At 37.8% G+C, this 16,632-nt stretch overlaps 2 protein-coding genes across 4 annotated transcripts in view; both read left to right on the top strand.

The window, feature by feature from the left end:
* HGFAC (HGF activator) overlaps positions 1–16,632 on the top strand; it is a 76,281-nt gene that overhangs the window by 55,080 nt on the left and 4,569 nt on the right. Inside the window, exon 15 of one of the 2 annotated variants that reach the window (XM_051964991.1) lies at positions 16,267–16,312. The gene's annotated coding sequence lies outside the window, so the exon portion shown is untranslated. Of the gene's footprint in view, positions 1–2,052; positions 2,307–16,266; positions 16,313–16,632 lie in introns of those variants that run through there. The other variant, XM_051964992.1, reaches the window with a different exon arrangement.
* Positions 15,582–16,632, top strand: part of DOK7 (docking protein 7) — a 116,105-nt gene continuing 115,054 nt past the window's right edge. Inside the window, exons 1-2 of one of the 2 annotated variants that reach the window (XR_007948123.1) lie at positions 15,582–16,110; positions 16,267–16,312. Coding sequence is in view for 1 of the 2 variants with exons in the window: in XM_051964990.1 (XP_051820950.1) it covers positions 16,057–16,110; positions 16,267–16,312 (100 nt within the window). In the remaining variant the exon portion in view is untranslated. The remainder of the gene's footprint in view (positions 16,111–16,266; positions 16,313–16,632) is intronic. The other variant, XM_051964990.1, reaches the window with a different exon arrangement.

Here is a 16,632-nt window from a genome sequence, read left to right as displayed (position 1 = left end):
TCCTTAGATCTAGTAGATAGTTGCAGGATTTTTAGGAGAGGACAGATGTAATTAGATCAAAGCATAAGGTAGATCAATCTGGCATTATATGAAAGACATTTTTAAGGGGAAATATATTTCTATTATGGTGCTAATATCAAGGATTCTATGAGAAAATTAAGTTACCTCCCCTCATGGAGAGGAGCTGGAGAGATAATACATTTATGAAATAAAGACAGCATATGATTATATCCTTAATTTTTCTTGGACATCTGTAGTAGAGGAATTTATATTCAAGTCAAGCTTTTTAATTCTGCTGATTTTTTTTTAGAAGGATGAAGGTAGATAAGGGAGGGAGTATCCCCCTTACTGGATAGTGTCTATAAACTGATCCCTTATAAAGTACTTCAAAGGCATGAAGCACAGATGGAATCACTAACAAAAGGGCATGGCAACTTGGTGAATTCAATTAATTGTTCTTATAAAGGTGGATCTGGATCTTGGTTGGTTCCAAAGATGGCTAGGGAAAGAGAAAGGGACTCAGAAAAATTCCTTCAGGGTGGTCTTCTGCTTAATGGGTACAACATGACAAGTTGTGTGTCATCCCACACACTCAGATCCTGGATGCCTAGAGTCAACAACAAACTCATAAACAGATCTGCTGAAGCTAATCTCCCTCCCTGGGGTAGTTTGGAATCCAAAAGACCAAGCGAATCCTGTGTTCCAGACCATATCCTAATGCCGGAGATAGGGGGTGTTTGGAGGGGAGGGGAGTAGTTTCACATAACCTCCAGTAGCAGACATTTCAGAGTTGATGATAACTGACTCCTTTTACCCACACAGTTCCTTGAAGAGTGATATCCTGTGTGGGATATCTTGCAATGGACCAGCATTCCATTAATGGATTTTTAGTTCTTAGTTGAAACTCAGAGCTCCACAGAACATCAGATCTTGGAAGGGCTTTTAAAACCATCATCACCATCATTATCACTGTAGGCTATAAAAATTTAGCACCTGCTGAGTACAGATTAAGACATGACTGGGTGGCTACTAGCATTATGCTTCAGAAGCTTGCTATCTTTCATGAATTGACAAATGACAAATCCCCCTACTACAAATAGAGCCCTTAAAATATCTTAGAAAACTCAACCAACAAACCTTATTAGAACTGTATCATTATCACAAACTGAACTGTTGATCACAACTGCCCATGGTTCAGAAAAATTGAAGAATGGCATTTTTATTAGTTGTTTCTATCCCAAATAATCATAATTGTCTAACTACTTGGAACAAAAAGTTTTCAGAGAATAGGGACCTGGAGGTCAAAAGCAATCAAAGTTAAGTGGGTCAAGGTCATGGTATAAACATCTCTATTCTTCTGTCTGCTACTGCAATAATATCAAGCATGCTTTCAGGGAATCTAGAGACTAGAGCAGACATTCTTAACCTGTGGCTTGTGAATTTGTTTAAAAAATTTAATAACCATATTTTACTATAATGGTTTTTCCTTTTAATCCTATGTCTTTTTTAGGCATTTAAAATCATTATTCTTCACTAGACTGAAAAAATAAGAACAATAAATAAGGTGAAATAACCCCGAATAAAAGGATAAGCTTACATCCTAATATTTTTATGTAACTACACAAAAACCCGGTTTTCCCCCACCTGTGCAATAGTCACTATATAGAAGTAATAACAGGATAGTCATTTGTTTTAGAATTACTTCTGGATGAACATTATAAAAATGAAAATGAAGTGATGAAAAAGCATTTAAACGTATACTATATGAAAAGCAATGCGCTAAGCACTGAGGATACAAATAGAAAAGCAAAATCATTCCTGCTCTCAGGGTGCTCCCATCCTATTAGGAAGATAAATTTGGAAAAGGAACATATGAAAGATTTCAGCTGCAAGTCAGATGGAAAGACTCTATGGACCTTTGTGCAATGGCAAAGTAGATGATAATGCATTTTCTTTTTGTGGTCTCATTTTTCATATTTTTCATATTTTATTTTTCTCACTTATATATGAAAACAGTTTTTAGTATTTGATTAAAAAGTTGTTCCTTGGCAGCAACAAGATTATACTTTGATCGATTCTGATGGACGTGGCTCTTTTCAACAATGAGATGATTCAGGCCAGTTCCAATGATCTTGTGATGAAGAGAGTCATCTATACCAGAGAGAGGACTAGGGAACTGAGTGTGGAACACAACATAGCATTTTCATTCTTTTTGCTATTGTTTGCTTGCATTGTCTTTTCTTTCTTTCTTTTTTCTTTTTGATCTGGTTTTTCTTGTGCCCAAGACAATTGTATAAATATGTATGCATATATTAGATTTAGTATATATATATATATATATATATATATTTTACCATGTTTAACATATATTGCATTACTTGTTGTCTGGGGGAGGTAAAATTGGAACACAAGTTTTGCAAGGTCAGTGTTGAAAAATTGTCCATGCATATGTTTTGAAAATAAAAAGCTTTAATAAAAAAAAGAAAAAAATTCTGTTCATAATTCTCTTCCTTTCTCCCTTCCCCTCTTCTTGAGATGGTAAGCAATTAGAAATAGGATATGTGTGTGTGTCTATGTGTATACAATCACGACAAACATATTTGTATATTAGTCATGTGAAAGAAAACACAGACTCAAAAAATACACACACACAAACTAAAGTGAAAAATACTATGCTTCAGTCTGTATTCATACATCATCAGTTCTTTTTCTGGAGTGAATAGCATTTTTCATCATGAGTCCTTTGAAACTGTCTTGGGTTATTATGTTTTTGAGAATAGCTAAGTCATTCATGGTTGATCATAGTACAACATTGCTGTCACTGTGCACAGTGTTCTCCCAGTTCTGCTCATTTCATTTTAAAGCTTTCTTTCTTTTTTTATTTAATATTTTTCCCCAGTTACATTCAAAACATTTTTTTTTTACATTTGTTTTTAAGATTTTAAGATTTTTGAGGTCTAGGCTCTCTCCCTTATCCCTATCTCTAACATGTAAAGTTATGCAAACTTGTAAAAGAAAACATAGATCTCCCACCCTAATGAAAATAAAAACCCTCAAGAAAAATTAAGTTAAAAAAGAAAGAGAGAGCTAGAGAGAGAGAATGCTTCATTCTGTATTTAGACACAATCAGCTTCTTCTTTGGGTATGGATAGGATTTTTCATCAAAAGTCCTTCAGAGTAATCATGGATAATTGTACTACTGAGAATGGCAAAGTATTCACAGTTACTCATCCTAAAACATTGCTTTTATTTTGTATATAGTACATTTCACTTTATTCATGGAGGACTTTCCAGGTTTTTTTTTTCCTGAGAGCATCCTGCTCATCATTTCCCAGAGAATAATAATATTTCATCTCAAACACATACCACAGTTCCTTCAGCCATTCCCCAATTGATGAGTACCCCCTCAATTTCCTTTTATTTTTTATTTTTTGCCCCGAGACCTATAAAGAACTTCTTTAATGCAATTTTAATTGAAAAAAACTTAATCTGTTTTTCTGTTGCATCATCTGATGGCTCCCAAATCTTTGTGGCAAAAACTTTCTTCCTGGGGCTTTAGCTATTGAGAAGGCAAATAGAAGGTTACATCTGTGCAAGAATTATGGTTGCTTGTCCTTTGTTTTTGAAGTCATGATATTTTGTTTTGCATATCAATTGGATTTAAGTGAGGCATTATTGTTCAGTCATTAGCCTTGGTCTCTCCTCCAGAGTCTTCAGGGACTAGTTGCAAAGACAAAAATCAAGATGACTGGCAGTTATTCTACTGGATGAATGTGGAATCCAAGCTAAAACCTGGATCAATGATTGTCTATGGAACCCTGGAGTTCTTAGGACTTTTGAACTCTAGGTACTGGGCTGTTTGAACACAGTTGTTTGTACATAATTTTCCTGATTACACTAAGGTCCTTGAGGGCAGGTACTGTCTTTTACCATTCTCTGTATCCCCAACACTTAGCATAGTGCCTGGCTCCTAATAAATATTTATTTATTGTTTCAACCAGAGTCTGAGGGGAGATGGTATTCAAGGTCATTGTACTAATATGCTGACCTCCCTGGTGTGGGGTGCCTTCACTCTAGAAGCCTTGCCACTTCAGCTAGACTGGCTTGCCTGCCCATGGTGGCAAGTGGGCAACTTGGTAGTTTCAGGGATATTGATCCTCTTCTTCACAAGGCTTATTCCTCCTGTTACGGGGGCTGGGCAAGATTATAATAATAACCAAACTATATGGAATGGAAAATTCTAAAATATAGAGGTTTGGCTGAGGTCATCAAAAGCATGTGGGAATAGAAAGGGATGTCCATCATCCCTTTTGTCTGCTGATGGGCTAAGATCAAGGATGCTGAACATGAATCTACAGAAGATAAACACATACCCCTTTATATTTGTATTTAATAAAAAAGTAGTTATTTTACCCATATGCATAACAGTCCAAAAACACAATATAAATGAATAATTACAGAATCAATTAATCAACAGTGTCTTTGTTATGTACTCTGCCTGACTCATTATGGTGCTCTAAGTTTGATATTGGAACAAAATGAAGCTCCTGTAGGCCATTCAAAGTTGACCAAAAAACCCCCAGATATTTATTTAACCATAATAGGAGCAAGATAGTCAACAACCACAATGATTGTGTTGGAATTGATTCAGCTGAATGAAGTTCACTTGCTTGAATTATCCATTATAATCCACCAGCCATGCATCAGAGAGCACTTGGATTTCTTGGGGCTACTTTGTACTTGGGTGACTGGGAAGTGATATCAACATTCTGACACAATTAGAGAACAATAAAGATACTATATGATTAATAAGTAGATGGCGTGCTTCAGGGATAAATACAGGATAATTTTAAAGAACAGAAAGACTGCTATGTAGACCAATAGGAAGATCAGGGTGTATGGCTTGAGTTGAGCCATGATTAAGTCGGACTTGGTTAGATAGGGAAGCAAGTGGAAAAGTATTATAGGGGGAGCTGGCTTGCAGAGGGAATATGGAAAAGAATGACTTGACTTAGAAGTTTAGAATTCATCCTTTCTTCTCTTGTCTAAATAATCTCTATAATGCATGTAAAATTATGTCACTTCAGTACTCAAAATTCTTCAGTTTCTCCTTATTGTCTACTGAATAAAGTAAAAATTCCTTTATAATTTGGTTTTATCCCACTTTGTCAGTTGTACTTAGAGTCAATATTCCAAACCTTTCATTCCCTTAGGATGGGGAGGAGGAAACTCCTTCTCATCTATCTCCATACCTTTGCTCAAACTATATACTGTGGTTGCAATGGACACTTCTACTTCCATCTTCATTTGTTGATAAGCTCTCCTTTTTTCATGGCTCAATTCAAGTGCTATATCCTTAATGAAGCTTTTCCTTAATTTCCCCGCCCTATCTCCACCCCCACAGTGAAAGTTACCTTTCCTCTCCTTCACTTTTGTATAACAATTTGCCTGGTGATTTCTTGAAGCCAGAAAAGTTTCATTAGCAGCAATTATCCTTATTCTTCCACTAATGAGCAATATGATTTTGGTAAACTCCTTTCACCTTTCTTACTAAAGTCAAGCTTTTGATTCTAATCTTGGATGTTAGCTGTCTCACCTGGTGCATCTCATGCTCATGAAACTTCATCTACTTCTCAGCTGAGGAATGTTCTCAAATGCAAATGGAGATGAAAATAATAGCCCCTAACTTCCAGGATTGTTCCAGAATCAGAAGAGAAAAAATTTGTAAAGCACTTAAGACAGTGCTTGGAACATAGAAGGTACTTAATAAAAACTTCCTTCCTTCCTTTCTTTTACAGACCCATCCAAAGGAAATTTGCTTCTAGTTATATTTGACAAGTCCAGTAGCAGGTCCCTATTATGACCTTTATAATGTTAAGTAAAATAATGTTTACTTCTTCCAAAAGTGTTTCTATATATTATGGGCTCTGGGAATATCTCCCAATCTTCTTCCTCCTTCACAAGTATGTGTTAATTTTGAAATACATGCAAAAATTGGGTAGGCACAGGCTTTAAAACCAAAATATGATCTAATTTCTAAATCGATTACGGTCCATTTTACAATTCCAAATATATACATTAAAGCTACTATTGTTTAGTTGTTAATTGCCTTAAATATGTATTACCCATTGAGCTATGAGTTCAGGATGCCAGTAAGTCTCTTAACATATTCCACTAAAGGTTTTTTATGTCTCCTGGGTCTTGCCTGAAGGAAACTATAGTAACAGCACTTCAATCATGCTTACTACCATGCTGTTTTACATTAGGACTAATCCAAATCCTGCCATCATTCCTACAACATAGATACCAGAGAAAACCAATGTTTAGCGCAGTGCCTTAACAAACAGTACTCATTTAATAAATGTTTATTGATTAATTGACAGCTACCCAGCTGTTAACCTCCATTTCAATTGTTCTAAGATAACTCAAAAAAAGATAAAAGTAGAAGGCAGTTGGGAGGAGAATGTGGGAGGACAGAACTCTAGGGCCATAGGGAACAGAGTTGGGGAAGGGGGATGGTTGCTGGGAGCCAAGTTTCAGATATCCAAAGTGGTGTGATGTGTCAGTAGGACAGAGCAGTCGCTGAGCCAGACAAATCCTGCTCACTGTCCTTGTGCCAACATACTTGGCCTTGACCCCAGCTCCACTGCTTGAAATACATGCAAGAGTTGGGTAGGCAAGGGCTTTACAAACCAAGCAACTGCTCAGGGGAGGAAATCGGGCTCTACAGGTGATGGCTGAAGAAGAAATCCCTAGGGATCAAGACCCTAACCTCAAATTTGCATTTTCTTTTCAAATCTTTTAGTAGGAACACAGAATGATCCTAGCAAGCACCAATTAACACTCTCCAATTATCAAAGCAAGATACAGTGATAGCAACCACTCCCATCTCTATGCTGCTGTAGAAGGTGCTTTCCCATATTCTCCATACCCCATAAATAGTGCCGGTAATAATATCCCTATTTTGAAGATGAGGAATCTGAGAATCTGAGGTCCAAAGAGTTGAGGTTACTTGTTCAAGGACAAAGGATCAGAAATTTCAAAACTAGTAGAGACCTTAAAGGGCATCTAGTCCAGTCACATCATTTACAGATGAGAAGATTGAGCTCAGAATAATTTGTTTGAGGTCACAATGATATTAATCTCTAAGTCCTCAATATCCAAATTCTACTCTATTCTACCATAATACACACAACACCACACACACACACACACACACACACACACACACACACACACACCCCTTCCAACCTGACAAAGTTCCTAATGTCTTTTCTATGTTATACTTTTACCCCTCCTTTCTACTTTTCAGTTCTCCTTTATGACATAGAGCTTTTCAGCTCTCTTTCCTCATTAGAATGTAAGCTCATTGATGGCAGGAACTGACTTTCTTTTTGTTTGTATTTTCACAGATAGGTCCCAGATAGCAATAATTATGAATTCCACTGTAATGGTCACATTATTCAAATTTGCCCTGTATATTTCCATTGCAGTAGAACGAATGACCATATTTTACATATGTAGCAAAGTTGTCCCTGACATGTAGCATGGAGGTATCATTGTGTGCACAAAAGGGAAGGGATAATATTTCTCTAGCCTCTTCTTATGGGCAACTAGATGGCTCAGTGGATAAAGCGTCAGACCGAGACTCATCTTCCAGAGTTCAAACCTGTATGACTCTGGACAAGTTACCTAACCTTGTTTGCTTCAGTTCCTCATCTATAAAATGAACTGGAGAAGAAAGGCAAATCCCTCCAGTGTCTTTGTCAAGAAAACTCTAAAACAAGTCATCAAGAATTAGATACAACTGAACAAGCTTCTTCTTTGTTCTTCCCCACCTTCCTTCTCCAAGGGAAACTTTCTTTCCAGAAGAGGAAACTTGGCTATTCTGCTGTATGTATTCTCAGAGAGGATACTGGAATAAAAATAAAACTATCTACTCCTTTAACTATTATTAGTCTAGGGAATGTAGTTTTCAAATTCAAGATAAATTTCTGATTGGTATAAATTAGTAGAGAAGGGAGAACTGAAGCTTTATATTCAAGGCTTGACTTCTCATTGGTTTCACAATAAATATGTATTTATTCAAGTCAATAGCAAAACAGAAATCAGAAAGTATGCATAAAAGAATACATATAAGAGAATACAAAATGAAGGTACGTATTACCCATTGAGCTATGAGTTCAGGATGCCAGTAAGTCTCTTAATATATTCCACTAAAGGCTTTTTCTTGTGTCTCCTGGGTCTTTCCTGAAGGAAACTATAGTAAAAGCACTTCAACTATGCTTACGACCATGCTGTCTTACATTAGCATTAATCCAAATCCTGCCATTATTTCTAAAATATAGTTACCAGTGAAAACCAGTGTTTAGCACAGTGTCTTAACAAATAGTACTCATTTAATAAATGTTTATAGATTAATTGCTACCCAACAGTTTAGAAGGAAAATAAGTCAACTCAACCTAGAGAGTCCCAGATCTTGCTCAAATGGGAAATTCCCAGAAATCTCTAAGCTGGAGATAACTGGTATTGCTAACTCCTCTCATTTGATTCTTCCCAGAATTTAATTCTCCCTTCAACAATCTTAAGGGGAATTGGGATAAATCCATATTCTTTCTCAAAGTTGAAAGTTAGAAGCATCATCACAAGCAAATGTAGAGTCCAATTATTGAATAGCTAAAAGAATCAAAAGAGACTAAAGAGATAGCTCTTTTTTCTTCCACTCTCACCAATTCCTTCTCCCTGCCCACCCAATGTAAGCACAGAATAATAATCCCCATCAATGAGGAGAGAGTTACATATCAATGGGTTTTGAGACTCCAATTATATATAATCACAACTCCAAAGAGTGCTAATTTGATACATGCTACCAGAAGGTTCATTATTTTCATATGGATTTAGCTGTGTTCCCATGCCTTAGCCCCAAGTCTCACACATAGTAAATGTTTAACAAATTTATTTTAATCTCTCAATATAAATATTAAAATCATCACTTGATAATAATCCAGCCCATCCTGAAGTTCCCCTTCTATGAATTTTATCACTCTCCCAGTATCTCTCTATAGCTCCTCCTGGAGGACAAAGAATAGAAGAATACTCAGTTCCCTGATCTATCATTCCCTTATCTATGGGAATGAAAATATTGGCAAATCCCTGCCTCATGGGATTGCTGTTACAGACTTTGGTATACTGCAGAACTTAGGCTATTGTTATTTTATTCAAGAAACAATTTCACAAGAAGAGAAACATCTAGAGATAAGTGAGAACCAACCCTTGATCTCAAGGATTTCCCAATCCAAAAGAAGAGGTAAAAGTATAGTATGATCTCAACTTGAAGCAAGAGGAAAAATATTAAATAATGAATGATTGAAAGAAAGAATGAATGAAAAAGCATTAAGCATTGTACTAAATGTTGGGGCTACAAATGAAAGAATAAGGCAATCTCTGTTCTCAAGGAGCTCACATTGTAATGGAGGAGAAAATATTCATGAAAGGTTTTATTGCAAATCAGATGGGAAAAGTCCCATGGTCCTTGAGGTTTAGTGGCAAAGCAGATCATCATACATCATAATGAAAAATTAAAATTTTTTTTTACAATAATGGTAATACAAACTGGCACTAATTGTTACACTAAATAATCTTTGCAATTTGGTTTCTAAAACTACAATTTGATTGAATTACTCTTTCCAAGGTTACAAATAATTTATGCATCATTTTAAATGTCATTTCCAATATTGAAATAATGGTTTCTTATGTTGAACCATTTGGAAATGTGAAGGGCTTTTGGTGACAATTTTCTTTCCTAACTCTAGTAGCCTTGACCATAGCACCCACAAAAGCATTTGCTAATGGAGTTGCTTTCCTAGATAAAGACTAAGAGGACCAGATTGGAAGTAGGATAGATGATGTGGGAGAGACTGACGCCCCCAAGGTTCTTGGGTTTACCAGGCTATTGGTAAAAGTTGTTCAGCAGTTCATACCGGTGGTAGTGAGCAAAGTGGGCCTCATTTACAGGAATTTCTCTGCTGAACAATGGCTGAAGGTCCAGGCTGAAAGCAGGCCAGTGATTTGGGGAAAAGGGAGACATTACCATTCCCAAGAGTCTTGGGTTCATGACCCTGGAAGGTGTTTATTGGGAAGTTAGAGGAGGTCATCTTTGAGATGGTGGAGTGTTTTTGATGGGTCCTTGTCCTTTGTCCCCAGAATTTCCTCTTCCCCAAAAGACAGATGGGGAAGTTGATGGGTCAGAGTCCAGAAAACACTCAAAACTATATATCTAGCTAAGCCATGTGGATCAATTAACTCTTACCTATTGACAGGACCTAGCAAAAACCCCATCCTGTCTATTTACCAGAATGACAATACTTTGCTACAAGACATTCTGGCTCCTCCGTTATCTGATGTTATTCTCCTCAAGTAGGCTGCCTGCTCACAGAAGCCCCAAATTTTGCTCTATAAAGCTCTTCCAACTTTTAGGAAATTTAGTAATTCAGATTTTTTTTTTTCAGTTTGGTCCGTTTCACTTTTCAGTTAATACACTATTTTGTGACTATAAGAGACTCTCTGAATTCTTTCAAACCATGAACATGACCCTCAGATACTTCATTATGGCTCACCTGGTGCAAGCTTCCTTGTAGCTTTAGCAAAAACCTGGAGGACAGAAAGCTCCAAAGACATTTTGGGAGAAGAATAGCAAGATTTTCAGCAGCCCTGACTCAATTTAAATTTAAATACTTTTAAATGATTAAAGAACCTCAAAACACAAATTTCTTCTTTTACAAGGTAAAGGAATTTTAACAATATATACTACACTCAGTAAAAGCCAGTTTGTAGCAAACTTTTAGAACATATACATGACTTTCTTGCATTTACTAGTCTCTGGAGCCCAATAATATTTTTAACCACTTATTGTCCATCTTTTTCTTCTCACCCTCCTCCAGCAGCTCCACAGTCTTATTGTTTTTCTCTGATAATTAAAAAAAAAACTACTATATTGCTTATAGGGTAAGAATATCAGTAAAGTTCTTTACCCTTTTTTATCTTTTCAAGGTCCTCAGAGTTCTCACAGCTTTGCTTCTTGTGTCTTATCTGAATCTCCCCTGTCCAGTTCAGAGGCAAATGAGTTGCTGGTGTCTGTCCTTTTTTTGTGGGAGGGAGCTCTATAGAGACAGACATAATTATAGTCATGAGAGCATCTGATAGAGGATGTGACTGGCTTCTTAACTAAGCTAAAAGATGAATGAATTTCCTCCCAGACCCTCCTTCCCTAACATTCTCTTGTCCTTAAGTGGGCGCCGGTCTGACTGACTATTCATAATCTCATTCTGTGCTACAGTGAATACAGGCATCAATGTATCAGAGAAATCCATTGAAATTTAAAAAATAAATTATGATGGCAACATTTGACATTTATATTCTGCTTTATAGTCTGCAAAACATTTAACATCCATTCTTTCATGTGATAAAGTTTAAGTGCCTTAAGAGAACATACAAGGCTTTCTATGATTTAGGGACAACATATTCAATGCAATTCACAAAATCCTAGAAATTTGAGCTCAAAAGGAGCTTGGAGACCATCTTGTCAATTCTTTCACTTTATAGATAAGGAAACTGAGGCTCAGAAAAGTTGGGTTACCCAAGGCCATAGAGAACTCAGTAGCAGATCCAGGAAGATGTTTTGACAATAGATCAAGTGGTCTTTCCAGAGTACTGCTTTATCAATTTGATAATTTAATTCAGTATAATAGATTTGGAAAGCCAGAGAGCAAATCAGCAAGTTGTTCCTGGGCAATTTAATGAAATTATAGGTCTTTGATGGAAGAATCCATCTCTCATGGAAGTAGAGAAACATCTTACTCCTTTGTGGGATGGAGAGAGAAATATAGGAAACTCCTCTTTTTGCTCTCAAGTGACTGAGGCTGTCATCAAGATGATGGGCTCACTGAAGCCCTGGATATAGCCAAAGGATATGTCCTTCTCTAGTCTACAAGAGGGCATTGTTTATACCTTTTTACTTTAATGGAATGGGTTTTCTCTTTCTTGCAAGGGAAGGTAAAGAGGGAGGCAGGTAGAGGGAGGTAGAAGCAGAAGACAATGACTTGCAGAAAAAGCTCATGGATTATTAACTAATCCATTAGTAAGTAATCAATGGATTAGATTAGATCCAGGTGGGTCTGAGAAGGCAGCTCTTTCCTGACTGCCTTCTTGCCTTCAGTTTTTTTTTTCTAAGTATAGGTTAGAAAATAGGTTCCGAAAACAAATATATCCAGCCCTAAAGGTTTTCTTGCTAGTATGCAGTTTAGTGAAGGAAGAAGACTGTTCTGAAGTTGCCTTAAAGCCATTATCATGACAGGACAAGGCATCTGGACTTTGCTTATACTCCATGACATTTTTACATGCTACAGGTCTAAAGTGAATGGGTACATTTGTTTAGAAGTCCTACAAAGAGCCTTTATCTTCCTAGGGAATCTAATGAGAGTCATGGACTATTTGAATGTTTTATGTTTCCTATGTATGTTTATTAACATCCAGTCCTTTGTATGTTATATATTTTCTGTTAGTTAAAATAAAAACTATCTCATACTTGATACCAATATTGTATATTGAGTACTTATGTTGTAGCTAGAGATCCTGCTATATACACCTGGGAAAACCGAACACTCACCATTCCACCAGTCAGGAAGAAGTAACTCCTGGTTTATCCCCAAGGATTAAAACTCATTTATGTGAGCCAAGATTCTCTCTAAAGCCCAGAGTCCCATAAATGATATCCACAATTGTTACATGCCTCCTATTGAAGTGACTGTTAAGAAAAAATGAACTGCTGCATGTTTCTAATAATAACCTACATATGTACAAGAGAAGGCAGGAAAGTTAGCATGAGAGGAAAAGGAAGTGGTATTGGGATGGAGGAAAATCGATGGGCAGCCTCTGCGTTGCTCTTGAATAGCTTTATAGATATAGATCTATATATAGTTTTCTAATACATTAGGCAGACCCTTGGATCTGTTGGAGAACATGGCCATGAACTGAATTGGATGATGTATGGTTGTACCAATGGAGGGAACCTTCATATGGATGAAATCATGGATTCTTTAAAATGTATTTGTAAGGTACTATTCTAGGTGCTAGAGGAACAATTAGACACTGGAAGTTCCCTGAGTACAGGAACTGTCTTAGTCTTTTTACCTTCTCCAATGCCTAGTCCTGTGTCTTTTAAAAATAGTTTGTGGCTTCATCAGTGTAAAAAGTTCTGCTAAAGCTAGTCATCCCCCCTCTATACCTCAGGACAGAGGTTCTTCATTTTGTGTGTCAGATTCTTTGGTCATGTCTGGTGAAGTCTATGGATCCCTTCTCAGATTTATGTTTGTAAAATGCATAAAGTGAAATATAGTAATGCATATATACACAGATGTATTTCATGGTCCCCAGGATAAGAACCCCTACTTTAGTGGATCACCTTTGTTAGCTGCTGTGATTAAAATAAATTTGTTATTTAGTGACCAACCATTTGGGGAAAAGGCTCTTCACATTTAGACTAGATCTTGCAAAAAGAAACACACAGTTCAGATCATGCATAGCTAATTTTTAATAATATTTTATAGTACAGACTGCTTCTCTTATTTGTCTCACCAAGTTTTTCTAAAACTGTCCATTTTGCCATTTCTTACAGTATAATAACAATCCATTCCATACATATACTATAATTTGTTTAATTATTCCTCAATGGATGGATATCTACTTAACTTTCAGTTCTTTGCTACTCAAAAAAGAACTGCAATAAATATTTTTAAATATATAGATCCTTTAAATATATACCTCTTTCTTTGAGTTATAAGTCTAGTAGTGTCAGGTCAAATGGTATATGCAGTTCAGTTACTTTTTGGGTATAGTTCAAAATATTTTTCCAGAATGATTGATCCAATGCATCAGTGTTCCAGCTTTTCAACAGCTCCTCCAACAATTGTTTTCCTTTTTTGTAGTCTTTGCCAATATGATGCAGAGTGGTTTTCTCACCCTTTTCCTCACTCTGAGGTATAGAAGATACTTTCATGGTGATAGATCACAACTCCTCCAAGCTTCAATAAATGATTTTATGAGTTGTTGCTATTTTTTTTTGGGTACAAATAAATTCTTTTGTACATATAAGTTGCTGCAGAAGATTCCAAAAATTCATTCTTGGATGCATCTAGTGAGAATATTCCCTGTACATAGGTTGGTCTATGTTCAGCAGAGATTTCATTGAAAGACACATGATGAAAGACTTTTGGTGGCTTTATAGCACAAGTCCTGTCCTAACTGTCAAAAACTGTCAAAAGCTGAGTCTCCTCAGAAGATGAATTATGGGGCAGGTGAAATCATTAGCAGATGAAATCATCAGCAGACAGCCAATCACAATATTACATAAGAAAATTTTGTTGAAGGAACTAGGAAAACCAAGAGGACTAGTCCCAGACTTTAGTTCCAAAGATTCCCTGGGATTACTCACAGTCAGGACTATGAACAGCCTTTTGACACAAAGATTGAATTTGCCTTTCCTCATCTTTCTCCTTGTCTCTGCCACTCCCATAATCATCTTTCCCTTGATTCCCCATTTTTTCTATTGTCTTCTTTTCAAGATGAAGGAAAAGAATTTTAGTATTAATAGCTCAACTTTCTATAATAATGTAGGATTTACAGATTACTTTTTCTTTCAACATCTCTGGAGGTACATGGTATAAGTAAGTATTTTAATCCCTATTATATAGATGAGGAAATTGAACTCAAAAGTACTTAGTCCAGGGCCACCCGGTTAGAGATGAGATTCAAATCCTGTTCTCTCCAGACTCCAAATCTAGTATTATTTTGACTACTTTACACATTTGATACAAAAAGAGAAAATACCAAGAATTCATAGGATCAAAAACTAAGAGTTGTAAGATACCCTAGGTATCATCTGTTCCAAGCTCCCCCCACACCCCCCCTTTTTTTTTTTAAAGATAAGAAACAGAGGCTCAGAGAAGAACAGAGAAGAGTATTATATTACAGTAAGATCTGGAGTAGTTTTGTAGTGAGAGGCTCTAGGTGTACCTTATGCCTCTGTTATTAACTCCTATCTGATCTCCAAGTAAATCACAATCTCTCTAGGTCTCAGTTTCTCATTTTTAAAATGGGTTTTCAATAGATGGTCTCTAAGGTAACTTTCTTGGTCTGGAGAAAATGAGTTTTTCCATTTTTGAAACATCCATTTTTGAGATAAGCCCAGACCAGTCATTTTTCAGATGATATTTTTCAGCTGCCTTCTCCCTGTACTCACCGATGAATTCTTCCCAGAATTTCTGTTTTGGGCTACTGTTGTGCTATTGCTTCCCACAGTTTGTGGTATATACTAAGGGCTAAATAAATGCTCATCGACTTAAATCCTTCTTGCTGCTCTTAACTGTACATGCATTTGTACACTGCACCTGTTGGTATATACTACTATCATATCCAGTGTCTTCCTGCTACCTTCTCAACACATTACTGTCTTAAATTTCCTAGTGTCTATAGACCCTCAGGCCAATCCAATTTCCCCCAATTAGGATAGAAAAGGAAGATCTTAACTTGAGGGAGGGGCAGCATATACAGATGGAGAGGCAGACTGGTGGGAAACAAAGAACATCTGGATTTGAATGTCGGTTCATTTCTCTGTCTCACAATTGTAGTGGGGATTGGGATGAGTCACCTGTTACACTTCAGGTTCCTCCTCTGTAAAATGGGGACATTAAAAGCTGGACGCCATTCTTAAGAGGAAAGCACTTTGTAAACTTTAAGCACTAGAGAGTTGACTTATTCCTGCTCTTTCTGGCCTCTCACACACTTTGCTCTCCTTTCTGCCCGTTCCCCCCTCCCCCGGCTTGTCAAACAGTTCCCTCTTCTGTCAGCTCCTTCCCTCCCTCCCTGTCCCTGTCCAGAGCCCTAATAAAGCTATTTTGAAAGTGACCCAGTCGGTCTGGCTGCCCGAGCGCCCAGAGGGGGAGAGCTCGAGGAGGGAGAGGCCGGAGCTAAGGGCGCAGCTGTTTGGAACCATGACTGAAGATGACGGATTCGGTGGTGGTGGAGGGTCAGGTCAAATTGAGAGATGGAAAAAAGGTGAGGGGCATGCCTTCTACCTTCCCCTACCTTCCCCTACTTTCAGGAGACTCTTTCCCCCTGGACTGGAGTAGCGGGGTTGGGGGCGGGACGGAGACGGAAGCCCCCTGTGCCTAGCCCAGTGCGTAACCGTGTGCTTTTGTATCTCCCCCGCAGTGGAAAACTAGGTGGCTGGTGTTGCGCAAGCCCTCCCCTGTGGCAGGTAAGGCAGAGGGGCGCGGGGAGGGGGCGCGTGACCTGGGGACTTCTGGGAAGGGGTGCGTAGCGAGGTGGGGGCGGTTCTGGAGAGGGGCGCGTGTTCTGAGGAGTCCTGGTGAGGGGCGCGTGGCTAGAGAGCACGTGACCAAGGAGAGACGGGAGGGGGAGGGAAACTGCAGGTGAGGGGCGCTAGGCGTGGAACAGGTGACTAGGTCAGGTTGGGGAAGGGCTTCTGGCGAGGGCCGGCTAGCCTGAGACTGGAGAGCCTCGTGGCGAGGAGTCGGAGACAGGGGCGCGAGGTGGGGTGGGCTTCTCCCTGGGGGC

The sequence above is a fragment of the Antechinus flavipes genome, chromosome 6 (genome assembly GCF_016432865.1).
Source record: "Antechinus flavipes isolate AdamAnt ecotype Samford, QLD, Australia chromosome 6, AdamAnt_v2, whole genome shotgun sequence".
NCBI lineage: Eukaryota > Metazoa > Chordata > Mammalia > Dasyuromorphia > Dasyuridae > Antechinus > Antechinus flavipes.
This window is presented reverse-complemented; position numbering and strand designations above follow the sequence as displayed.